Source organism: Cryptosporidium andersoni (genome assembly GCF_001865355.1).
Source record: "Cryptosporidium andersoni isolate 30847 chromosome Unknown contig_98, whole genome shotgun sequence".
Classification (NCBI taxonomy): domain Eukaryota; phylum Apicomplexa; class Conoidasida; order Eucoccidiorida; family Cryptosporidiidae; genus Cryptosporidium; species Cryptosporidium andersoni.
In genome coordinates this window covers 1-27,167 of record NW_027122810.1, presented here as the reverse complement: position 1 = coordinate 27,167, position 27,167 = coordinate 1, and the positions used below count along the sequence as shown (strand labels likewise).

Below are 27,167 nucleotides of genomic sequence, written 5' to 3'. Positions count from 1 at the left end.
TGTTGAGGTTGATATTGTTGAGATTGATATTGTTGAGATTGATATTGTTGAGATTGATATTGTGGTATATTTTGTTGAGGTATTGCATCAATAGTAGTAACTTCTTGTTCTTCTTTTCTTGTAGAAGGCTCATCCACTGTCACTTCTTTAATAAGATATTTACCAGATCCATCAGGGCAAATCATCACATTTCTGCCGTCTGGAAGCTGTAAAACAGATGTTGGATGCATGGTCATGGTCGTATTCCCTTCACTTAATTCTCCTAATTTCATATTTAGAAGGCTTAACTGAATATGTCCAGTTAATTCTAACCTATTATAATAAAAAATAAATATATTTAATATAAATAACCCAAGAGAGTACATCTCCTCAGATTATATAGTTAAATTTCCATTATGTTACATCCTTATATTACGTAATTTAATAAAAGTACGGATAATGGCGCTTGATGTATAGTACCGAAGTTTAGAATATCTGGGTAATTTATTGAGCGATCATCTATAAATTCCAGTAATTTAGATAAAATCATAATATAAACCTTAACAGGTCCATAATAAATGCACGTAAAATTCCTTTTTATTTAATTTCGGGCTGTTTTTATTCAAAAAAAAAAGCATTAAGTGAACATATCAATTATTATTTATTTGTTTTCTTTTTTCTTAATGATACGAAGTTATCTGAAGGAAGAGAATCTATACTATTATAATTTTAGTAAATATTTATATAGTTTTACATAGGATTTATTATAAAGAAGATAAATATTGATAAAGGGATGGATTAGAAAATTAGACCTAATTTAATAAATTATCAAAAATATCTTTTTTAGCGCCATCTGGCGGTTTAGAGACGTGAATATTAATTTGGCCAATACATAAAAGTATCAGGTATTGACGCTCCTGGTTAAGTGAACTGAAGGAACTAACTTTTTTTTTGTTTATTATGTCAAGTGATTATTTGTTAAAACAAGATCCAGATAGTTTGGATTTAACAAAACTGACACCTATAACTCCTGAGGTAATATCAAGACAAGCAACAATTAATTTGGGTACAATAGGTCATGTTGCTCATGGTAAATCTACCGTTGTAAGGGCTATTTCTGGTGTACAGACAGTCAGATTTAAAGATGAAAAAGAGAGGAATATTACTATTAAATTAGGTTATGCTAATGCAAAGATCTATAAATGTAGTAATCCTGAATGTCCACCACCTCAATGTTATCGTAGTTATGGATCAAGTAAAGAGGATGAACCTATTTGTGAAGTATCAGGATGTAATCATAAAATGAAGCTAATGCGACATGTATCATTTGTAGACTGTCCTGGTCATGATATTCTTATGTCTACAATGCTTAATGGAGCTGCAGTAATGGATGCAGCTCTATTATTAGTTGCTGGTAACGAATCATGTCCACAACCACAAACATCTGAACATCTAGCAGCAGTTGAAATAATGAAGTTAAGACATATAATTATATTACAAAATAAAGTTGAATTAATAAAGGAGGCTCAAGCAATAGAACAGCATAAACAAATTAAAGATTTTGTAGCTGGTACATCTGCTCAAGATGCTCCAATTATACCAATATCTGCTGTATTGAAATTTAATATTGATGTATTGTGTGAATATATATGTACTCAGATACCAATTCCAATTCGTGATTTTACATCATCACCAAGAATGATAGTAATCAGATCATTTGATATAAATAAACCAGGTGAAGATGCAAAAAGTATGCGTGGTGGTGTTGCTGGAGGATCAATTATTAGAGGTGTTTTAAAGTTAGGAGATGAAATTGAGGTAAGGCCTGGTATATATAATAAGAATTCAGAAGGAGCATTTGTGTGTCGTCCAATAAGGTCAAGAATAGTATCTCTATTTGCTGAACATAATGATTTGCAATATGCTGTATCTGGTGGTTTAATTGGAGTTGGTACTAAAATAGATCCAACTCTAACCAGAGCAAATAGATTATCTGGTCAAGTTCTTGGGCATCCAGGTCATTTACCTGATATATTTGATTCTATAAATATTACATTATATAGGATGAGGAGATTACTAGGGGTTAGATCTCATGATGGATCAAAGGCACAAGCTAAAGTATCTAAGTTAAGAGAGGGTGAATTACTTATGGTTAATATTGGTTCTACCACGACAGGTGGTAGAGTTGCCAAAATTAGAGATGATAGTGCTACATTTCAATTATCATCACCTGTATGTTGTAGTGTTGGTGATAAATTGGCTATTTCAAGGAGAGTAGACAAACATTGGAGATTAATTGGTTTTGGGGATATATTATCAGGTACAACAGTACAATGTATTGAGGGTTGGTAAATATTTATTTTAAATTATTAATAATAAGAAATTTTACATTACATAGATCACTTAATGAATTTTTTTAAAATTATTTTACTTTATTAAGGATCTTTTTTTCTACAAATATTATTGAGATACTTCTATATTCACAATTTCTAATTATCTAGTTTAAGGATATTATTAATAAGGTATTACAAACCTATAAGTAATTATTTAGGAAACTAGTTTATAGAAGTTAAAGTATCTTTAATAATTGTGAGTTTGCATTTCCAAAATTTGTTAATCTTGTTTTTTTTTCTTTTTTTATTATTTATTTATTAATGAAATTACAATTAACCTTAATCTTTAATTTAAATGAATCAGAAAAAAGATTTCTTCTTTTTTTTATGTGAATATATTCATTAACTTATGCTATAATTAGAAATTCCAAATAATAATTATACTTGGTAATAGTAAAGATTCTGAATTATTAAATGTAACTAATAATGTTAATATTGTATAATTTATGCTATTAATAAAAATCAGTATAATTGAAATATGGATAATATTTTTAACTTTCTCTTTTCTTATTTTATATAGTTGAATACTTAAGGAACTTTAAGTCATTATTATTAATTTAGATTATTATTATTTATAAGTAAAAAAAGAAAAAAAAAACTAAATCTAAAGATATAAGCTAAATATGAAGTTTTATAACTTTTTTATTATAAAATACAAAATTATAGAAATTAAAATCAATAATAAAATAAATTGACTTTTTTATTTAAGAGGGATAATATTTTTTTCTTTAAAAAAAATAAGAATTAAATGATTCAATATAAATATTAAATTTATTTGGATCTTAAAATAACGAATGTTCAGAACAAACAATTTATATTTTTATAACTTCAAGTAATCACTTTTTAAAATATCACCTTACAGATAATATTATTTAGAACTTAATATTTGAATTAATGACTATAATGAATTACTAGTTATTTGAAATATAAATTAGTAAAAAAAATAATTAATATATATTGATCTCAATAAGATAATGATGCTTTATTTTATTAAAAGAATTATTATAAAAAATAAAGAAAATTTATATATATATTATATATTAAAATAAAATAATATTCCAATATCTCATATTTTAGTAATCTTATACTTTATATATTATAATATATTAAGTTTATTTGTATTAATGTCTTCTTTTATCTTCAAAAAAAGAAAAGAAAAAAAGTATTTATGTAGCTAACAAATATATCTGTAAAGTGAACTAAAATAATTTAAGAATAGGTCTAGATGAAATATAAATATTCCATTATCACCTCTAATTCCCAAATTAAATAGATTATTAGAGAATTCCATAACATTCTCAAATACTTAACTATATACAGTATACAAGTCTTAATAAAATTTAAGCTTGAATAGTTAATAAAGTCTTGTTTATTCAAAGTAGAAAGTGAGATAAATTTATTACTCAATATAATATTAAATTATATCTTAAAACATGATCTCTTAATATAATTAATAATTTAAAGTTGAGTATCTTGAAGATAAAAATAATTCAAGTAGTTCTTTCAGAATAAATATCTATAGTAAGTGCAGAATTCAACCTATTCCTAAAAATTAAGCTTTTTTCTGAGTCTTCATTTATACCAAAACTAAGACTAGATGATTTATGAAGTTGATATATATCTAGTGAATAGCTAGCAGTAAATATCATCATTGTAATAAATATTATAAGCTGAGATATACTTCCTATAGACATCCTCAAATAAAACATCCAATCCTGTTCAATAATATCTGAAAAATCACTTAAAAGAGAACTTGCATCCCAGTAATTTGTTTGAAAATATTGATTAGTTGTACTTGGAAAGTCACAATATACTATTATAAATACAAATACAGAACGTGCAAAAGCTACAATGACCATTACTGAACAACAGTAAATCTTAATTAACTTTGAAGTCAAAGTTATAACAGGTCTTTTGTAAACTATTACATATATTGATATTATTAAACAGTGAAAAAATCCAAATATATTGAAAAATAAACTAGGAGAAACAAAAAATATAGTATCAATATATTCAATTATGAATTTCATTGTATATTTAGTAGATTTTGAAGCAAATAATCTCTTAAAATTTAATCCAAATGGAAAGAAAATAGATAAAAATGCAAATAATACCGAAATAGTTAAACATATGAATGCTGTTTTCAGCATAATTGTTGCAATTGTTCGGTGTAAAACTCCCTGTTTTGCTACAATAGTATTCTTACCATTTGTTAAATTATATTCATTAACTTGTTCAATTTGATTATAGATATAGTCATTTGCTATAAATGGATCATTTACTGATAAATTATCTTCCAGATTATCTTGGTAATCATCTAAAGTTTCCAAATCACCTTGATATTCTTTTATCTCCCCTAAGTCATTATTATAAAGGCTCTCAATATCTTTAGGTACCCATACTTCAAGTGGTTGTGGTAAGTGGTAATATAATAAATGATACAACATAGGAATAGAAGATACAAATAATAACCACCCAATTAAATATCCAAATACAAAGATTGACCTTTCTGGGTAGTAGATAGTTAAAAAGTGTATAAATGGAATAAATATGCCCTTATATGGTAAATGAGATAGCTTATTAGCTAATATGTGACATAATATTAGTGTTAAAATACTTTGGATACTTGCAATTAAAGGTAGCATATATGTATAAGGACAATCTAAAAGTATACGAGAAAATCGAATACATTCCCTAGGTGTTGAAAAGTTCCAACAACATCTTCTTGTATTATAGTACATCTGAAAAAGTAGAATCTGAGTTCTTGATAAGCGTGCATCTTTAGCACCTCCTTTTAGGCCATACCTATCGCCATGGTTCATAATTTTTAAGTTAACTAACTTCTTAATAGTCGCATAAAAGTCTAATTATCCAAATTTGAGTTTACAGGTATCTCTCCAATTTCAAACTTTCTTTTTTTTTTTTTTCTCTCTATTAATATTTTATTTCTTCCATCTCGAAGCAAATCATATACTAATCGAATATAACTACCGCCTATTAAAAATAATAGTCCCCGCCTCTAGTACTTTAATATTTTAAAATATTATCTGTATCCCGGCAACCCGGTAACTAGTGAAAGATTTTCACTTATTTTTTTGGAAATATTATATATAATAAAAATAAAAACATATTATATGAATTCTTATTAAATTCTAATTTAGCTATAATTGATACTTGCTAATTATTATATTTGGGATATTGTATTCGAACTAATATCTTAGATATAATAACTTGAAATTGAAAACTTTTAGAGATATTACAGTTAATATAAAGATAAATAAGAATTTAAATAACATCTACTTAAATTAGTATAAATCTTAATATATTAACGTATTACATAATTATGTATAAGTGGGATTACTTATGAACTCTAAATTCTGATTGAATATTATATATACCAACAGACTCATTAGCTTCTTCATCAAATTCACACCATTCATTTTCTTGTAAATCTATATTAATAAAAGATTTACCTGATATACAATTTACATTATAACCAAATGTTGGAATCCATCTTGTTGGATTCAATCCACGACATTCAAATGCTATAATAGGGACAAAATTACCATTATCTGTATTACAATACTTCATTTTTGTAATACCTTTAAGTTCAATAACTCGAATAGTAGAATATCGTCTATCTCCATCCCATTTCATTACATAATTAGCTGTTCCCCTACTATTTTCTATTGGTATCTCCTCATTAGGATCTATAGTTACTCTACTCTTAGTTAAATGGCCTGCACTTTGTTCTATATCTATACACCAAATATAATTAAGAGGAAATATAATTTCATTAATACCATCAATATCAGCCTTTATATATAATATAAATATTGTCATCTTTCTTTTAATTAAATTTGAGTCCTTAATATATAAATTAAAATCTAATTCTTATTATTAGTAATCCCGCTGTGAAAATAAATAATTTTAAAATATAAGAATTATATATTATTTAGTAATAAATAAAATTAGAAATATTTTATGAATTATTTTGTTATTTAAAATGTATATAGAAGTATGTGTTAATTGGTCTGACAATATTGAGAAATGCATTGAATTAATTAAAACTTCATATAGATTGGGATATTCAGGTATTGCTTTTAATCATTCAATTAATTTATCTGAAAAATGTAATAATCTTAAATCTAATAAAAAACAAGTAAATAATTTACTTACATTATTAGTTAAGGAAGGTCATTACTGTCCAATACAATATATTTATTTAAATCCTAGTGAATTATCATCTACTGGTATCCATAATAAAAGATTCTTTCCAAAAAATCAATTTGTATCTTTAAATCTTTCTTGTCATAATATTAATATAAATAAAAAATATCAAAGTGAAGATGATATATCAAGTGAATTTTTACAGCTTAGAAGATTAACTATAATATTTGATAATAATGATGTAATTCCTTATATTAATGCTTTATGTAGGGGATCTTGCAATGAAGCCACTGAAGGATGGAGTAAAACATTATTTTCAGATATATATCAACAAGATTATGATTTAATTGCTTTAAGACCAACTACTCAAGCAGCATTTATAAGTGCAATTTCCTCATCTGATTGTGATATTATTAGTTTAGATTTATGTTCTAATCCTCGTCTACCATTTGTTATGAGGAGAGCTCAATTCAATTTAGCTATATCTCGTGGTATTTTTTTTGAAATAGATATTGGTCCAGCCTTATCTAATACAAATTATAGAAAGAATTTATGTTGTAATCTTTTAAATTTTGCAAGATATATCCCAACCAAACATATATTAATTACATCAAGCTCATCTAATATAATGGATTTAAGAGGGCCATTAGACTTGTCAAATCTTGCTTCTACATTATTATCTATGGATTTAGATAGAAAACCAATTATGAATCCATCTGATTTTCTTGTAGATAATGTGATAAGAGCTCTTTTAAAAGGTACTAATCGTAAAACATATGCATCTGTTCTTTTATTAGAGCCTAATAATTAGAATAATTAAGATTTAATATATATATATTGATTAATTTAAGTTAAATAGATCTTATTAATTTATATAAAGAATGTTCTAAATATTTTTTTTATTAGATACTATAGGGATATTCTGGAATTAAGATACTATTAAGAAATCTATTTTTAGATTTAAGAATAAATTCTTGCACTTACCGCCTAAAAATACTTTATTGTAACTAAATGAATTGTAAATAATTTATAGATATTGCCACCTTGTTTTTTTAAATTAACAAAATTGTATATTTTGAGATTTATATAATTGTTATTAATTAATAGAATTAGAATATTATAGCTATTTATGTATTATTTGGATTATTTTTTTAACTAGAAGAAATTGATAAAGGTACCGATACAAATACCCGCTTTTTTTCTTTTATCTTTTTTATTTAAATTTTATCTAACAAAAGTATCTAAAATTTTTTTTTATAATCAAAATTACATTGATTTTACATTGTGATGTCCAAAAGAATATTTGAGACTACTTCTACAATTAGAAATTTGTTATTTTATATTTAAGCCTGAACTTTTGTTTTTTTGAAGATAAAAATTATAATCTTACAAAGTTTATTTCTTGATAATATTAATTATTTATATTGGAAATTAATAATTATATTATATTCTTATATATAATGAATTATAATGGGGAATTACAGAGAAATTTTACAATATCCGATTCAAATTCTTCAGTAAACTCTTCAGATTCATTTCACTCTACTACCAGTAATAAATGTGAATGCATAGAAGATACTCAGAGAAATTTAAGATTATTTCCTAATCTATCTATATTAAGGAGTCTTCGGTCTCGTATTAATTACTTAAAATTAAAGATGGGAATCAAAATAAATAGGATGATAAAATTAGTAGCTAATGAAAATTATGGAATTTTTAGGAGATTTGCAAAAGTAGATATAGAAGATTTCAATGAAGATAATAGAATATCTATTTCTGAGGATAAAATAATACAAAATAATGGAAATAAAATAAATAGTAATTTAACAGATTTTTTAACCAATGATTTTAATGATAATAATGTAATATATAAACAAAATATTGATAATAATGAGGATATATCTCAATATATACCATTAATTAGTAAAGATACTGATTCTAATTTATTGAGAGATATTCATCCATTATTATCTAATAATACTTCCTTATATACAAATATTGAGAATTTTTTAAAGGAACGTTTTGATAAATTTGAAAATAGACGTATAGAATTCAATGATTTTTTAAAATGTAATAAACAAAATAAGTTAGATAAATTTGATTGGTTAAATTTAAAACGTAAGAAATATAGAGAATTTGCATCTTCTTTAAGTGAAGTAAGCTTAGATTGTTTATTAACTAATCCATTAGAATCTGATTGTCAGTTAGTACATAATAAAGAGGGTGTTAGAGTATGGAAGAAAGAATATGGAGCTGGGCGTTTATTATTAAGGACGGAATTTATAGTACCTATAAATCCGAAAGATTATGTTGCATTTTCTTCTAACAGTAATCAAAGAAAAATATATGATAGCAATACATCTGATATAAGAAATTTGGAAAATATTGAGTCTGGTTTAGATATAATTTATGTTGCTTCAAAACGAATTGGTACAATATATCCTAGGGATTTAGTAAATATAAGATTTATACATGCATTAGATGCTAGAAAATATCTTAATGTAATATTTAAGGATGATGCAGATAAACTAGGTAAAGACTCTAGCAATTTACTTTGGGCATCATGTACTTGTTCAGTAGATCATCCAGATATTCCAGAGAAACCAGGATTTGTTCGTATGGATTCAAGAATTGGAAGTTATATAGCAGTTCCAATAAAAACTCCTTTTGGTCTATGGAGTAATATTGCAATGTTTAATGAAGGTAATCCAAAAGGTTGGATTCCATCATCTGTTACAAGATTATTAGCAGCTAAAATTATTCCTGGATCTATTGAGAAATTGTTAGCTACAATGTTTTCTTATTATGGAATAAATCTTGACTCAGATAATAAATCATATTCTGGTTTTGCATATCGTAAACTTATATCATTATTCACATCTGAAATGAAGTTATATAATCAAATATTTCAGAATAATATTGAAAATTCTGAATATTTGATTCAAAATGATGCCAACAAATTAGGTTTATTTAAAAGATGTGAAGCTAATAAGAATTTGAAAATTTTACAATTAGAAGAAATTGAATATAAAAAACGAAATTTAGAAGAATATAGAGATTTATTATCAGATAATATGGAGACTAGAAAAGAATCACGAGAATATCAAATTAATAAATATAATAATGAATTACAGCTTAACTTGAATATATCTGATAATGGAAATAATACTAGTTCAATATCTAGATCAAAATTTTTTGAGGAATATTTTTCTTATGATATATCAGAATTTTTGGATAAATTTTATAGTTTTAATTTGTTGAGAAAGATTATCTTATCTACGTACTTAGTTAATAAATCTAGGACAAATAAACAAGATATTAAAGATAATTTGAATTCAATATCTAGTCCAAAAAGTGAAAATATGGAATTAGAAGGGTGTTTAGATAATTATAGGAATTTCTCAAGATGGAGATTACTTGATACTATTGACACAAAAAAAGTAACTCGAAACAATAGAAAATTTACTAATAGTATCAATTCTCCAGAAATTATAAGCTCTTCATCACCTATATTATCATTAACATTAGATATATCTGAAGTAAATTATGATACTTTGAAATTATATATGGATACCTCTACAATTGATCTTACTCCAATTTCAGAAAATAAACTTACTTTGGAAGAATCTATAAATATTGATAAGAGAAGAATTTCTGATGAGCAAGATAATATAGAGATTTTAGCTAAAAATGATTTATTAGAGAATATATCGACACTTTCAAGTCCTAAACAATTATATAGAAGAAGAATTAGTCCATCATCACCTATATTTGTACTAGCAGAAATATTTGATTTAAATGATAGTTACTTAATGAATCAAACTTTTTATCTTGATAGTTTAGATTCAGATATAGATAAAAGTTGATAAACTAAGTAATATTGTACATAGTATATGAAATATATCTCTAAATAATTCTCTATTATCTTAAAATAGATATCTTAATAATATTATCTTCTTATATTTCGAAATATAACTTTAGCTAAGGTTTCTAGTATTTTCCATAACCTAATTATGATATTTCAAATTTCTTTTTTAAAGGATATATTAATGTTAACACCTAATTTATGTATTGTTTTAACAAATATATCATTCTAATATATTTAAATATATATATATATATAGCTTTTTAGACTTTTATTAAAAAAAAAAAAAGTGATAGTAGTTTTAGATCCTAGAGAGGAATTCTAAAGTTTTGTTATTAATATTTCAATAAGAGTTAATAGTAATGATTCCAAGAATGGTTATGTAAATTATTTGGATTTTGACAATGATCACATTGCATATTAGTTGGATGAGTTGGACTAATAGTATTATTTCGTATTTGATGTTCTTGTATACAATTGGAATTCTGGATTGTACCTCCTGTATTATTAGATAATAAAGGAGTTGGGGTCATATTTATGTTTGAATCATGTACAAATTTATGAGATTTAAATGGATTAGAATTATTCATAGAAGCACCTTTACAACTAGTAGTTGTAGTTACAACAATCCCAGCAGGTATATTAATAAATTTAGACTGAGATCCATGATTCATTAGCATTGGTGACATACAAATTGCAGGACCACTAGCCGGAGAATTAGGGAGTGTAATTATTCCAGAAGGTGATACAACTCCTGAACTATTGAAAAATCCATAAGGTACAATTGCTGAAGATGGTTTTCTGGGTTCATGGATACAAATTGAGTTAAGGTTAATATTGGACATTTCAATGTCCTCATTAGATTTACATGCTTTGTTTTCATTTATTCTAGATGATTCCTTTAAATATTTAATTTTTAATTTGTGTAAAATTATGCTATAAACAAAAGCCAAGAAGCATAAAATAAATGATAAAGCTGCAATGACAATACTTTGAATATAAAAACGATACATTGAGGCACTTTCAGATACACAGAAAAATTCCACGGTTTTGCATAAATCATATGCAAATATGTCATCATTTGCTAAGGCATTAGAGCAATCATATGATACTACAGATTGTATTGGACAATCTGGTAACATTGTCATAATTCTTACTGAATAGAATTTACTTGATATAAATATTGATATTATACCACCAATAAAAGTAAATATCCCCATCACAACAAAGTACCAAGGTTGAATAAATTTATACTTTTTGCAAGCTGTATACATTGCAAAAATTAGTAAGTATACACCAATAGTAATAAATGATATAAAACATAATATAGATACATTACGACTTACTAAACTTATTGGAATAACTGCATGCCAACTTATAAATTCTCCATTTAAGCCTTTTAGTGTTCCTTCAGTTATTTCCGAGTTATTATTTTCAAATATAAAAGTCTTATATTTCAAAGTATAAGAACAACCAAAAATTAAATATGCTAATGATACAAGTAAAGTTAAAAAACAAATAACACCTCTTAGAATATTATAAAGTGTATTATTTGGAATAATTGGATCTTTTATTTTATTTTCATTTATTTTAACTTTTTCATTAGTTTCTTTATTAAATATTTTTGTCATGATCCACAATCAAACTTCTATTTAAGTACTAAAAAGTTGAACAATTAAATTAGAATAGTTGATTAGCCAGTTTAGGTTAGGATCTGACCTATAGATTACTTAATTAAAGATATCTTCTAAAATCTTAAAAGAAACAAAAGATTGTTATGGTGTGTAGCAAACAATAGTACAGTATACCGCTAAGATGCATCTGTGTTAAATTTGCAATATTGTATATATCATTTAAGACACAAAGGCAGATAAGTAAGCGGTAAGTTATTTAAAAAATGTTTTGGCTCGTCTTTTTAAGGGTCTCCAAATAAAAATATTTTGGGTCTCCTATTTTTTATTGAAAGAAAAAAGTAGCGCCTTTAGGGTTTTGAGGTATTACATTAGGGTTTTAATATTAAATAATAATTAGATTACTTAATCTGACAAATTAATCTATTAATTAGTAGATAGTAGATTAGATATGGAAAATATAGAATAGTAGAAGATATTGAGAATGGGTAAAATGGAAAAGAGAAATTCAAATAATAAGAATAGGGATAATACGAAATGTATACAAAAACCTAAAAGTTTTAGAGATTTGAGTAAACCTGCTTTAAGTATTGGAACACTAGACTTTATAGAAAATGGGCTAAAGTTTAAATACATGGCTCCAATTCAGGAGGTCAGTATTCCTGAGATTTTAACAAATAAAGATGTAGCAGTAGAAGCTTGTACAGGCTCTGGTAAAACATTATGTTATTTAATCCCAGTAGTAGAGATTTTATTGAGATCAAGTATAATCAATTTAAGTATTCAATTTATTGTGGGATCAATCATTGTTGCACCTACTCGTGAATTAGCCCTTCAAATTAACGAAATACTTGATCATTTTTTAAGTTTTGTAGGGAAATATGAAGGTAATAAATTAAAAAATATGTTATGTATAGGTGGTAAGGATATATCAGCTACTATAAAATATATAGATACTGTAAATAAGATAGAAGTTGTCAATGAAGATGTATATAGAACTAATAATAGTCAGTTAGTATATCATATATTAGTAGGAACACCGGGAAGGTTGTTTCATATGTTTAATATATTAAATGATGGTAAAGATTGGTGTATTAAATCATCTCTTGAGATTTTTATTTTAGATGAAGCTGATAGACTACTAGATTTGGGTTTTGAGAAACATATAAATGTAATTTTACGTGCATTACCTAAACAAAGACGAACAGGTCTATTTTCAGCAACATTAACTTCTCAAGTTTGTAATCTTATAAAAACAGGTTTAAGAAATCCAAAATTTATAAAAGTATCTATGGGATTATCTGATTTTAGTGATAATGATAATAAAAAAAAAATTGAATATATTCAACACTCAAGAGATGTTAATATTCCATCAGGACTAGGATGTTATTATGTTGAACTTAGTATGACTGAAAAGAACGAATTTCTTTTATGGTTTATTAATGAATATCTATTTTCAAACAAATATCTTGGTAAGAATAAAGGTACAAAGAGTATTATATTTTTTTTGACATGTAGTTCTGTTGAATTTTATTATAAATATTTATCAAGTATATATCATGAGCATGATAATAAAGAGAAGATAGCAGAATTTAATACTTTGGGAGATTCAACATATATTACAAATACAAAAATTGGTGTATTATGTAAACTCCATGGGCAGATGTATCAAAAATCTCGTGAGACATCTTATAATAATTTTAAAAAAAGTAATTGTGGTATATTATTAGCTACAGATGTTGCAGCAAGAGGTATTGATATTCCAGATATAGAATGGATTATTCAATTCGATGCTCCTCAAGATCCATCATTCTATATTCATAGAATAGGAAGAACAGCTAGGGCAGGGAAAAGTGGTAAATCTATTATACTTTTACAAAGACATGAAGATTCTTTTATACCATATATTGAAAAGCAGACATCTCAGAGTTTAACTAAATTTGACTTCGAATTAAATAAATTAGATGAATTTTATAAATCTAATATTGTCTCACTTTGTAAATGTATTCAAATAAATGATGAAATTTTGAGTAAGGATGAATTTTTAAGAAATTATGAAGGTTTTAATTTATATAAAGCTCAAACTCTAATGAGAAAGCTTGTAATAAGTGATCCAGCTACTTATATATTGGCAAAGAAAGCTTTTGTTGCATTTGTGAGGGCTTATAAAGAGCATCAATTGAAGTTTATCTTTCCTTTTAATATTTTATCTTTAGGTAATTTGGCATCTAGTTTTTCATTATTAAGAATTCCAAGAGTAAAGGAAATACTTGGTAAATCTTGTATTAAAGATGATTTTATAACTTATTCAGAAAATATACACCCAAATGATATTTTGAAAGGTAACCATTATTCAAATGAAAATTTAGAAGATAAGAAACAGATAAAATTAAAAGATAATACGAAAGATATAAATTCATATTATAATAACTTCAAATCTAAAACAATCTTAAATATTGAGAACAAGGTTAGAACAAGGACAGACAAAAGAAATGCTAAAAGAAGAATGGAAATGAACGAATGGGAAGATTTACAATATGAAGAGAACTTAACTAAGAAATTAAGGCAAGGTAAGATAACATTAGGAAACTATAATAAACAATTAAAATCCTATAGAAAAAGTAATATGAATAATGAAGATTCTTATACAGATGATGATTTAGGTTATTCATCAAACAGTTCTAATGAATTAAGTGACGAAGAAATAATATATTCAAATAATGGAAAATCAAATTTAAATATTAAGGTACATCCTAATGCTCTTACTAAAAAGATCCCAAAGTGGGTATATAATAAGAGCAAATCTAAAAAGAAAAGATGAGTCATATTTAATATTATATATTTGTATTTTGAGTTTCTATTATAAGGTTCCAATCAAGATTATCAATTTTAATATCAGTAGAATGAATAACAAGCTGGAATAAAGATTCTAATTTCTTATATATTCCAAATTCAGAATTTGTATCTGGGACTATTTTTTCTATTGTAAACTCAAGGTATTTCTTGGTTTTATCTTTAAAAAAGTAAATATTTTTGGGTTGTTCCTTTAATCCATTAATTATTATAGTGTTTATGTTAAGATCCATTCTTGAACTCCATTTATTCTTAATCACTTCTAGATCTGAACTTATAACTTGAAATTGTTTCTTTTTTGGATTTATAAGGTTGATACTTTCATATTCACCCGAGAACTCATAAACATTTTGAGTTTTAGAGTGTTCAAATTCATCTTCAAAAGAATTACTCTTTGAATATTGATGAGTATGAGTATTAGATAAATTACATAATTCCGAAAATTCTGTAACTTTTTTAACTTTCCAATTTATACAAAGAAATTCCCCTTTTAAGTAATTGTATGACTGCCCATCATCCAGATAACTCTTCCCAGTAGATATAATAGGGGAATCTTGATAAATTGGAAGGAATATTTCAATTTGAATTGGGAATTTACTTTGCAATTTAGATGAATGAACTAAGTCTTTTTGTAATGTAATAATACTTGATTGTTTAACAAAGCACGGTGTGTAATCTTTTAATTTATAAGAATAATCAACAAAATGTTTGCTAGATTGAACAATATGATATTTAAGTTTCTTAAATTCATACCAAATTGTATCTTCAGTAATTAAAGGTAAATATATTGGTTGAATTATATGATCTTCAGAACATCTGCATTTTTTAAAAGAACTATCTGAATATATAGAAATCAAAAATATATCTGCTACTATAAAAGAAGAATTTTCAATTTTTTTTCTTTGTATTTCATCCATTTGACCTATACTTTTAGCTATCCAAAGTACAGGAGTTATTATTGGTTCCCCTTTAAATGAATATATTGATGTTGCAGTATACCAAAAAGTTATAAGCTCATATCTTAATAGTATTTGCTGTCTTACTATATCAAGAACTTCATCATTATAAGCCCAAGGTTCACGTCTTGGGGAATCAATATGAGAGTGGCTACGATAAAATGGAAACCAAATTGCTAATTTATGCCAATATATAAATAAACATGAACAAGGATGTCCATAAAATCCTCCTACATCTGAACCTGTATATGAAATACCACATATTGAATTAATTAAATTCATTGGTATAACTGCTTGATAGCTTTTCCAAGATGATTCATTATCACCTGTCCACACATAACCAAATCTATGTGATCCAATATAAAAAGAACGAGTTAAAATATAAGGACGTTGAATATCATATAAATCACAAATTTCCCAAATATCTTCTTCATGAATAATCTGAAATTTTGATATTAAATCTGAATAATTTTTTTCATCATATTTAAAATCTTTATTAAATATATTATTAAATTTCTCTTCTTTAAAATAATCTATTTCTAATTTCTTATAATCTTCATTATTGCATCTACTAGTAATTAACTTTAAATTAGCAGTAAGTATTCCCCTAAATGTAGATTTGAGATGGTTTAATCCATATATATTATGTACTTGTCTATGCTCTATATTCTTATAATGAAATGAATATTTTGGTAAAGTTAATTCTGGACTTGAAAATACAGAAGGTTCATTCATATCAATCCAAAATTCCAAATTTAATCCTTTAGAATAATATTTATGTATATAAAATTTTGAATATATATCTAATACATATGGGTTCAAAAAATCAGGATATTTTACTTTACCAGGCCAACATAAGCCAATAAAGTCTTTCCATTGCTCATTATTATATACTTTAACCCAATTTGATAATTTTGAAATACTATACAATTCTTTATAACATGTATCAAATTCTAATTCATGAGTATCTTGTATATTTTCTAATATATTATAAACAAAATATTCATTTTCTTCAGATTCTAATAAATCTTGAATTTTTATATGTGGATCTGCTATTATTACCAAAGTCCTATTTTTATCATCTAACTTATTTAACATCAATTCTATATCTGGAAATTTTGTTTTATTCCAAGTAAAACATTGTCTTTTATCTAAGTGTTCAATATCTAACCAAATAGCATCCATTGGAATTTTAAATTTATTAAATGATTCCGATAATTCTAAAACTTCTTCTTGTGTAAAATAATTCCAACGAGATTGATGCTTCCCAAGTGCAAATCTAGGGGTTAACATTGGAAATCCTGTAATCATATGATATATAAAATAAAAATTTTTTATTGAATCAGACATCCACAATAAAATATCCATTATACCAGTTTCAGATATCCACCATGAGTCTGTATATAATTCATTTCGTGTTTTTGAAAATATCTTTGATAATCTTCCTCTTCTAATATTCATAAATGTATCTGAAGGATTATTCCATAATATACCAGAAATCTTACAATTCTTCTTATATTTATTATCATCAATGTTCTTATTTATTAGACAATCTTTTTTATTAGAGTTTAAATATTCAACTTCATTATATTCATTATTATATACTCCCATTAATATTGGAATATTACCATAAAGAGAATTAGGCTTATTATACTCATATGTAAATACATCTAAATTATAAAATCTATATGAATCTTCATATTCATCCAAATTAATATCTGTACTTCGTTCAGCACCTCCATAAATATTATGAGTTAAATGAAATCTAATATCAGTTCCTACAGCTGTTGGTCCATATACTTTGTAATCTGGATATCCATCAAAAACATCAAACCAACCATTGTTATTATATATACTATATGCATCAATAATTTGATTACTGAGTCTATATTCTCTAATATTATCATTCTTTATATTCAAAATATTAAAGTCATATCCAAAATATTTTATAATTATTCCTAATAAATTATATATAAAATTATTATTTCTCTCTTTTATTTGAAGAAATTTAAAAATCTCATCTATTTTCATATTATTTATTATTTTATTATTATGTATTGAATCTTCTTTCTTATCTATCTTCATTAAAGGTCTAACCCTTTCAAAATTAAAATGACCATTATAATTAATAGTATGTATATTTTCATTATTAAAAAAAGTTTCAATACTAAAAGGGCTAAAATTTATTATTATTGTAAACTTATTTTCTGTATTTTTAAATTTATAAGTATTGTTATGTTGATTATATAACTTTTCACTATATTCATCAATAGTATAACTAAGTTTTACTATTCCTTTCATATCATTTATATCTAATTCAACATCATTATTATTATTAATAAGAAAATTATCTAGTAAAGAATCCATTATAACTTCATTTGTTTCAAATTTAAAACGTTTAAAATTAATAAGTGGTTTTATTTCATCAATTTTTAAACGTATGCAACCAAATGAATATGCATTTACTAACACCTTTAATGGAGATATTTCAGGTGATAAAGGATTATAAATAAGTAATGAGAGTGTACTATTCTCTATATTATTTAAATTATCATTATTAATACCAATATATGAATGAATTCTTACAGATCCTGGTTTTACATGCCATGGTGATAATGTTCTATATTTAATATATTTGCAAAACTTTTTATATCTAATAATAAATGGTGAAGACTTCCCCGTTCTAAATATACTTTTGTTTTTAAATGAATCAATAGTTCCAATTATAAACCTTGCGATATAATTAACCGAAAATACAATATTACTTATAATATTCGAAATACAAAATCCTTTTATATACATAGTAATGAAATCTACTAATCATAATATAATACAAGAGTAGTGTAAAGATTATTTAGAATTACAAGTCAATCTTATAAATAGATGTTTTTATTGCTCGTAATCGCAGCACTTTAGTCATCTAATTAGTGTTTGAGGTCAAGTCCTACAACAACTCCACCATTAATTCATATATATATATATATAATTTCATATAAGAATTCAATTTAATAAAGATCCTTTATATAATTTTATATTTTACAAATTAGTCCTTTTTTCTTTGTCTCCCTTCTTTAATATAAAAATTTGAAATTCTATGGATGCAACAACACTATAGGCGGTATTATCATAATAAATATATCTCCTCAATATTTTATCATTATATATATAATAAGAAATCACTATAATTTATACATATTAGAAATATGTCATAATATTATTTTATTTATATAAATTAGTACCCCTTATATTTATAAAATGGAAAAATTCAAAAGAAGTAATTGGTATGGCGCCTAAATCCCGCGCTTATCTTTAGAGACAGAACTGTTTTATCTGCATGAAGGCGTGTACATATCTATGGACTGCATGAATAACGGTAGTAAATTGAAAGATATTTATTTCTCTATCTTTTTTTTTCCCTTTCGAAGACAACTAGAAGTTTTATTTATCTGTATTTTTAGAAGCAAAATAAAGTTGAAGATATGGCATCTGCATGGGATAACTTATTAAAAGAATGGCTTATTGACACTAAAGCCGTCTGTCTAGCAGGATTATGTTCTGTAAGTAGTCATTCAATATATGCTGCTTGTTCAGATGAAGGTGATCCATGGAAAGAATTAATTAAGGAAGATCATGAAATAAATGTCACGCAAGTAGATGGTGTTTCTGAGGCACCTGAGACAATTAATGAACTTTCTACTGTACTTTCTGCTGTTAATGAAGGTTCTTCACCTAGAGGGGTATGGGTAGGTGGTAAGCAATATAGGATTATCAGTGTAGAAAAAGGTTTTGAACAAGACAATGTAAATGTCATCTTTTGCACAAGGAATCAAGGTGGTTGTTTTCTCATAGATACAGGTAATGATAATGTAATTATATGTGTCTATGATGAAACAAAGAATCAAGTTGCAGGTAATTGTAAAAAGAATGCTTTATTATTTGCAGAATACCTTGTTGCACAAGGTTATTAAATAGATCAATTTGATAGATAGCATTACAATAAATAAGGAGAATGTTGTGTAGATGTTAGAATAGACCTTTTGTTTATTCTTATTACTAAAATCAGTGCAATTGCCTTTTTCTTAGTAAATCTCAGATATAACTTCCAGTATTAGGTCTGTATATTGCATTAATAGTATAGATTACTTTACTTTATATCTCAATAAATATTAGATATATCCATTATCTACCCAGTTATTATGCGATATATTAAGATCAATTAAGTCATTGTTTGGAATATGGGAGTTTGTTGTAGGTAATGTCTGTGCTTTAGATAAATTGCGAAATTTTATATCTTGACTATTCATTACTGAAGAGATTGGATCTTCAATTAATTTATCATGTTTAATTTTATTATGTATATTTTGTATATTATTATTTGAATCCCATGATACTCTTAAAACTTTGGAAATTATTAAACCATTATATGTTGGAGGAATTTCATCATCTTCTTTAGGATCCATCCAAACATATGAATCTCCATTTTTAACTTTAAATCTAAAGTAATAATCTCCTAATAAAGGAAATTTACTTCGAATGTGTCTTATAGTGATATTAGATTGTGTATTTATATGAAACATATTTGGATATTCTTCAGAGTCATAATCACTTGGTATAAAATAATATATAGGAATTATTTTTCCTCTTCCATTAGTGTTCATTTTATGAACACAAAAATCTTACAAATATATTAGCAAGATTGTAAAGAATTCAAATGTAGAATTAATTTAATTATAATAATAAAGATCAAAATAATAGTAATAGAGTATTAGCAGCAAAAAACCGCTTTTCATGTGGGTATCGGGTTTCATATAGAAACTAAATATTTCTAGATTTTATAGTAATATAAAGTACATTAATTATAATTTTTTATTATTTAGAAACAATCTAATTGATATTTAAATTTAAGATTTCTAATAATTTGTCTTATATTTTTAAATAATAAATATTAATAAATCAAGTAATAGTAATAGTATTTTTAGATATTTCGGTATGTCCTATAATAATAATACTCTAAATTAATAATAATCAGGAAATATAACTATCATATAAATAATAAATAATCTGCATATGTATATGTATAAGTTAAAAACAATTATATAACTTGTTTGTAAAATAATTATGTTGGTGAAATAACTAATAATATAACCCCAGTTAACAACTTCAAATATTCTATCTTTTATTACATATTCTTAAGATATTATCATATATATGTTATACATATATTGTTTTAATACAATATGTTTTAAATATTAAAGATTCTTTTAGTAGTGGTTTATTTATATATTTATATAAGTCTAGGTCTATTAATTCTATAGAAATTGAAGAAGTTTTATATATATATATTATATATAGAATAATAATGATCTCTTATGATATAACTAAACAAATAAAAGTAAATGTTTAGAGTATTGTCTATTTAATTTAAATCATATAATGAATACTATTAATATTTAAAATAATACTCATACTAATAATAATAAATTAATAATAATATTATCAAATAATTTGGATCATAAGAAATATATTTAATTTAATTATATTATTAAGTTCTGAAATAAAGAAAAATAAGTGATAATTTTTGATATACTAATATTTAATATTATATTTGTTATAAGTTAGGATATAAGTTAAATAGTACTAATATATATTGAAAGTATTAAGATATCATTAATAATAAAATTTCGTTGTTTAATTTAATATTTATTTATTTTGATTTATTTTCAAAAATGATCTATATTGGATATTCAAATTAGATTTTATTGTAAATTGTGATTAAAAAGAAGGAATCCTAATAATATTATTAAAGATTTAGAATAATTGATATCTTAAGTTTATTTCATTTCTCAATATATTTATTTAATTAATATCAGGTAATATATGTTCTATTAAGTATTAATATTGAATATTTGAATATTATTTTTATAATGAGTTTTTATTCATTAATAAATATTTTCAATAATATATAAAAAACAAAATTTTAAATAGTTCTTAATGATAATATATTTATAATAAATAACTGTAAATCTATATATTTGACAATATTGAATAAAATAGTCAATACTTAATATAATATATTACAGTAATTGCCCTTTGATTATTTTTGTAAAATTTAGCATGAAGCTAATAACAGAAATTTATTAATTTAAAAAAACCCTTTACTGTATGAATATTAGAAAGATATCATTTAAAAATTATTAATAATCTTTCTAAAACTACATTATATATTCACTAATTTCTAGGTTGGTTACGAATATTCACAATTGAAATTTGTTACCAATGAAAGCTATTCACAAATATCTAAAAGTAGGGATATTATAGTTTATATTCTCAAGTAGTATATAATTTGTTATTTTAAGTAAATATTACAATAAATTTATCTAATATTTAAGTTAATCATTTATTTAAATGATTTACATCATGATACTTGAAATATTTAGATCTAAAACTAAATAAACCATGATATCTTTCTAAGTTTAGTGATTTTTGAGTATTTTGATCTAAATTATTACTTGTACAAGATTGAGATTTAGTATTATATTTCTTACCTATATTATTAAACCACACTAATATCCCACTATTTAATGACTTATTGAATATTCTTTTAAATTTTGTTCTTTTCGAAATTTTACTGAAATTTTGTTTATTATCATTTAATATAGTTCCTTCTATAGATTTGTCAACTTCGTTATTCGTTAAATTTGAAAATTTTTGATATTTATCTTTATCAAAAATATTCTTATCAATAGATGAATAAGATATAATAGATGGCGAAAATGATATTGAAGGTTCTGAATTAGATCTTTTTTCTTGTTGAGTATCTTTTTTAGAAATGTATTCAGTTTCTTTATCACTAATATTATTATTAAGACCATCATTACTATTTATATTCAATATTTGATATTTTGGTGAAGTCATTGCAGTACTTTCTGAATTTGGTGATATTTCATTCACTAATTCTTTTCTTATTATATCTGCACCAATTCTTTCAATACTTGATAAAATAGTAAATGATTGAAGTGAATCATTAATAACATCATTAATAATAATATTATTAATTGTATTTGAAGCTGCACTACAATAACTATTTGTATCATCAAATGTAAGTGAGGAAGAATCTGATATTGTTTTTATTGAATATTCTTTAATAAATGATATATTTGAATTAAAAAAGTGTCTTTTATTAATATTATTATTAAGCTCATTATTTATTATTACTTGACTATTAGAATTATCTTTATTATTTGATTCTTGAGATATTGATTTATAATATTTATTACTACCTGAAGGTGTTATACCTGTAATTGAAAATTCATTATCTCCAAAATTTTTTTTATCTATTATATTATTATTTTCAGATAAACTATCATTGACTTCATGATCTAATTTATCTAAATATCCTTGTTCATGAATCTCACTATTTTCACAGCATTCATTTAAATCACTACTTGTACATGTATGATAATGATGGATTATTTGATCTGAATTATATTTCAAATATTTATGTTTATGTTTATTAATATCCTCTATTTCATTAAGATTATTTAATAAATCTATTCCAAGTATATCATAAACATCTTTTTGTAAATAATTCATACCTATTGGATCCCATAATATATTTTTTCTATTTTCCTTATAGCGTATATTACCATTTGAATTCTCATCATTAAAAAGTAAATAACATTTCTTTATTTTTCTGAAGTCTGGAATAATCTTATTGTTATTTCTACATTCAATTATATATCTAGTAAATCCATTATTAGGATGAAATCTTGGATCACTATATTGTATTATGTTACTACTACTTGGGAATTTAAATGGATAAAATGGGAATGATTTATTCTTCTCTGTTCCACCAAAATACTCTTCTATTTGACATGGATGTATAATTTTAAATAGTTGATGTTTTATATCATTTCTACACAATACAATCTTATGCTGTTGTAAATCTGTTAAGAATTGTTTCATTATATTCCAAATAGCTTGTATAAAAACTGAGTCATGTAATACAAACATTTTATATAATCTAAATGAATATTGATTTGTTAATAGTGAGGAAATTTCACTTAATGTTGAAATAGGAAAAGATGTTAAACTCACACCTCTTACATCTATTAAGGCTAGGCATGTTTCAATTTTACCAGGTATCATCAAATATCTTAATCCCCATTCTAAACAGAATACGATTAGACGAACAAATCTCTGAATTGGAAAATTCCTCCCTATCTTTGCTAATTTTATAACTAATATAGGTCTTAAACTAAAATCTCTACCATGCCAGTATATTATTCCATCTTCTAAATCTCTACGTAGCTCTACATCAGTATCTTTTAAAGGATATATAGATCTTCTCCAAGAATACATATTCTTAACATGATGTACAGTTTTTACTATATAATTGTTGGGATATCTTCTCTTATTAAATATTAATATACGTAATAGTATAGGACTTAATTCCATAGGTACTTCAAAATCATTAGATCTACAGTAATTATCAAATTCGTCTAATAATTTTATTTCATTTTCTAATAAATCAACATGTAAAAATATTTGTCTAATTTTGAATTCAGATGATGATCCAGTATTAAATTTTGTAAATATATCATCATCTATAGGATTATATACTAATACTTCACTAGGTATAGTATAATCATCTAGTGATTCTGTAACTTCTAAAGCTCTCCCAAGTTTTTCCACCATATTTATATCCAGGTTCTTAATATCATTACCCATATACTTTAAATCTCCTGTCATTAAAATGAATGTTCTATATTATTCGTAAAGGAGTAGATAACAGCCTTTGCTATTATTATAGACTTATTCAGAGTTTCTTATGATCTCCATAAATATATAAATTATTCAGTTGGAATAAGTTTTAATACTTCTTAAATATAAGAACGACCGAAGTCATTAATGAAAAATATACAGTACGAGATAAACCCGCCTAAACATCCTAAAAATTTTAGTTATATTAATTAAAGAAAATATAAAGAAAATATTTAAAGGTGGAAATCTTATTATTTACAATATTTTATTAAATTTTATTTTAGGATAGTCTAATATATATCATATTAAGGTATATTTGAATATAAAGAATTTGTTTTATATTACATACATTTGGGGAAAAAATGCGACATATCAAGTATAATAGAAAATTAATAAAATAGGAAAAATATTATTTTTGAAGAAAATAAGTGGATAAATAATCCTATTTTTTGAAGTAATTATGCTGATATAGCCTTATTTTGTATTACTACACTTTAATTAATTGTAGTAAATATGTGAATTTTTAATTCTTGGAAATTCTAAATCCACATTGTATTAGTTATACACTCTTTAAAGTATTTAGAGAATGTTTAGATATATCTCGAATAATATAAGTTTCGACAGAATTAATATTTACAAAGTAATAATATAATGTATTTATTTGTTTTAACATTGATTCTAAGATTATTACAATATACCGATTATTTCCCAATTATTACTTTATAAAATAAATAGAAATTTGATCAGAGAAATTTAAAGATAAGAATTTTAGAAAGATATTCCACAATACAACCAATTTTAGTTTTATTAAAAAATAATAATGTTGATTTGAATATTACTAAAGATATAATCCAAGGAATTAGAAATTCTAGCTTTTTTTTTTTTTTGAAATCTTCGTAACTAAATTAAATATTTCAAATACAGTTGATAAATGATCATACTGATATAAAAGTTTCCCATTTTAAATGAAGTGAGTTATTCAATATAATGTTAAGGTAAATAATAGTTGAATATAAATATAATATATTAAATTGAATAATATTATTTTAAAATTAATTGTAATAACTCCATAATTAAAATGAATAATAAATTTTTTGATTGAGATTTGTATTTCATATCTGGTAAGTAATATTTATTTAAAATTAAATCAATAGCTTGGTATGAAGAAAAATGAGAAAATTAAGTTTGGAGAATATTGAAAGGAATACCTAGAATACTTGTATTATTTGATTATAATTTATATAGGCACAGTTTTAACCATAATATTGAATAGCTCCCACTTTACATATTTTATTTCTGTAATTTTAAATAATTTCCTTGATGGTTAGAAATTTTTTTAATAAAATTTAATCATAAAAATATTAAAAATGCCATTCTTATTGTGACTTGATATGATTATAGGTGATGTTAACATAAGAAAGGCTAATTATTAATAAGTAGACTAGCTCTTCAAATTTTTAGGTATAAAGTTTGAATCTTCAGTTATTTTGATTTAGAGAAATTGTTATTGGAACTAATTTCTTCGTATTTTTAAGATACCAGCTAATAGTTGAGTCCCAAGGAACTAAACAATCATTAGCAGAACTTTTAAAATAAACTGAGGTATTTGGGTTATATCCAATTAATTCTTGAATTCCAATAATCCATCCATCAAAATTTTTGTCGAAAAATACCGATGTTAAATAGCTAGGCTGCGAGCTATAATTTTGTTGTGTAGTGACATTCCTCTTAAAAAAGGAATTTGTAATTGGGAAGTGTTTATACAATGGACGACCATTGTATATACCATTAAAGCGATACAATCCTTGAATCGCCTCCAAATTTGGAATATTATAGTTTATTGGAAGAGTTACAACTATAGTTTTATATTTATGATGTATATTCCCATTATTTATCATTGAATTAGTCTGGTCATGTAGCCATTGTCCATTTTCTGGACAGATTACTGGAGAAAATGAGGGTTGAGAAGAATTTAAACCTATAGTTTGATTTAATTTATTAGATTCAATAATAGTTAGCTTGTTCTGTGTATTAAGTGGAATATTTGATGATGAATATGTTGGTAATTTATTTTGCTCGTAATTATTTGATTGTATTAACTCAATTTGTAAAGGTTTGTCTTCAAGATTTGAAGTTGTTTGTATTGCTTGAGATTGGTTAAAAGTATTACTTGAATTATCTTGTTCTTTTTGTGGACTAATTTTAGAAGATTGTTTATAAGAGGTTACTGAAGTCAGTTGATTCTGGTTTAGTGTAGCATTTCTCTGTGCTCTCAAAGGTAAATCTGTATTAGATGAAGATATTTGAGAGTTATTAAGAGATAAATCTGATTCAACACCTTTGATATCACTTATAGAGGTATTTCCTAATTGTTGATTTAATTGGTTAGAGTTCATTTGTGGATGATCAGGAAATTCCTGGTTTTTTTGATCATATAAAATTGACGAGTTTTGTATGAGGATAGTAGGAGTTCTCATTCCTTCACTTGGAGCTGAAGTTGATGTTACTGTCTGTTGAGGTATCTGGATTTGCGTCTGTGTTGGTATCCCCCCTTGAT

General features: G+C 24.4%; 12 protein-coding genes across 12 annotated transcripts in view; 5 read left to right on the top strand and 7 right to left on the bottom strand.

The window, feature by feature from the left end:
- Window positions 1-365, bottom strand: part of cand_039030 (uncharacterized protein) — a gene marked incomplete at both ends in the record, with an annotated part of 1,272 nt that extends 907 nt beyond the window's left edge. The window contains one exon of the mRNA XM_067214124.1: window positions 1-365. This exon is cut by the window's left edge and continues 907 nt beyond it. Coding sequence (XP_067069710.1) covers window positions 1-365 — 365 coding nt within the window.
- A 574-nt stretch (window positions 366-939) lies between these two features.
- Window positions 940-2,331, top strand: cand_039020 (translation initiation factor gamma subunit; the record flags this gene model as incomplete). The annotated part of the gene is made up of 1 exon (XM_067214123.1): window positions 940-2,331. One exon carries the CDS (start codon window positions 940-942, stop codon window positions 2,329-2,331), a length of 1,392 nt encoding a protein of 463 aa, XP_067069709.1.
- Window positions 2,332-3,862: 1,531 nt separating this feature from the next.
- On the bottom strand, window positions 3,863-5,194 carry cand_039010 (uncharacterized protein; the record flags this gene model as incomplete). The annotated part of the gene is made up of 1 exon (XM_067214122.1): window positions 3,863-5,194. One exon carries the CDS (start codon window positions 5,192-5,194, stop codon window positions 3,863-3,865), a length of 1,332 nt encoding a protein of 443 aa, XP_067069708.1.
- A 535-nt stretch (window positions 5,195-5,729) lies between these two features.
- cand_039000 (uncharacterized protein) lies at window positions 5,730-6,215 on the bottom strand (the record flags this gene model as incomplete). Its single annotated transcript, XM_067214121.1, has 1 exon — window positions 5,730-6,215. One exon carries the CDS (start codon window positions 6,213-6,215, stop codon window positions 5,730-5,732), a length of 486 nt encoding a protein of 161 aa, XP_067069707.1.
- Window positions 6,216-6,378: 163 nt separating this feature from the next.
- cand_038990 (RNAse P subunit P30 family protein) lies at window positions 6,379-7,353 on the top strand (the record flags this gene model as incomplete). The annotated part of the gene is made up of 1 exon (XM_067214120.1): window positions 6,379-7,353. The coding sequence occupies one exon, from the start codon at window positions 6,379-6,381 to the stop codon at window positions 7,351-7,353; it is 975 nt and encodes a 324-aa protein (XP_067069706.1).
- A 649-nt stretch (window positions 7,354-8,002) lies between these two features.
- On the top strand, window positions 8,003-10,408 carry cand_038980 (uncharacterized protein; the record flags this gene model as incomplete). Its single annotated transcript, XM_067214119.1, has 1 exon — window positions 8,003-10,408. One exon carries the CDS (start codon window positions 8,003-8,005, stop codon window positions 10,406-10,408), a length of 2,406 nt encoding a protein of 801 aa, XP_067069705.1.
- Window positions 10,409-10,760: 352 nt separating this feature from the next.
- cand_038970 (uncharacterized protein) lies at window positions 10,761-12,038 on the bottom strand (the record flags this gene model as incomplete). The annotated part of the gene is made up of 1 exon (XM_067214118.1): window positions 10,761-12,038. One exon carries the CDS (start codon window positions 12,036-12,038, stop codon window positions 10,761-10,763), a length of 1,278 nt encoding a protein of 425 aa, XP_067069704.1.
- A 484-nt stretch (window positions 12,039-12,522) lies between these two features.
- cand_038960 (DEAD DEAH box helicase family protein) lies at window positions 12,523-14,859 on the top strand (the record flags this gene model as incomplete). The annotated part of the gene is made up of 1 exon (XM_067214117.1): window positions 12,523-14,859. The coding sequence occupies one exon, from the start codon at window positions 12,523-12,525 to the stop codon at window positions 14,857-14,859; it is 2,337 nt and encodes a 778-aa protein (XP_067069703.1).
- A 13-nt stretch (window positions 14,860-14,872) lies between these two features.
- cand_038950 (glycosyl hydrolase) lies at window positions 14,873-18,649 on the bottom strand (the record flags this gene model as incomplete). Its single annotated transcript, XM_067214116.1, has 1 exon — window positions 14,873-18,649. The coding sequence occupies one exon, from the start codon at window positions 18,647-18,649 to the stop codon at window positions 14,873-14,875; it is 3,777 nt and encodes a 1,258-aa protein (XP_067069702.1).
- A 677-nt stretch (window positions 18,650-19,326) lies between these two features.
- On the top strand, window positions 19,327-19,815 carry cand_038940 (uncharacterized protein; the record flags this gene model as incomplete). Its single annotated transcript, XM_067214115.1, has 1 exon — window positions 19,327-19,815. One exon carries the CDS (start codon window positions 19,327-19,329, stop codon window positions 19,813-19,815), a length of 489 nt encoding a protein of 162 aa, XP_067069701.1.
- A 198-nt stretch (window positions 19,816-20,013) lies between these two features.
- cand_038930 (uncharacterized protein) lies at window positions 20,014-20,505 on the bottom strand (the record flags this gene model as incomplete). Its single annotated transcript, XM_067214114.1, has 1 exon — window positions 20,014-20,505. The coding sequence occupies one exon, from the start codon at window positions 20,503-20,505 to the stop codon at window positions 20,014-20,016; it is 492 nt and encodes a 163-aa protein (XP_067069700.1).
- A 1,735-nt stretch (window positions 20,506-22,240) lies between these two features.
- cand_038920 (CRAL TRIO domain-containing protein) lies at window positions 22,241-24,598 on the bottom strand (the record flags this gene model as incomplete). The annotated part of the gene is made up of 1 exon (XM_067214113.1): window positions 22,241-24,598. One exon carries the CDS (start codon window positions 24,596-24,598, stop codon window positions 22,241-22,243), a length of 2,358 nt encoding a protein of 785 aa, XP_067069699.1.
- Between the last annotated feature and the right edge of the window lie 2,569 nt (window positions 24,599-27,167).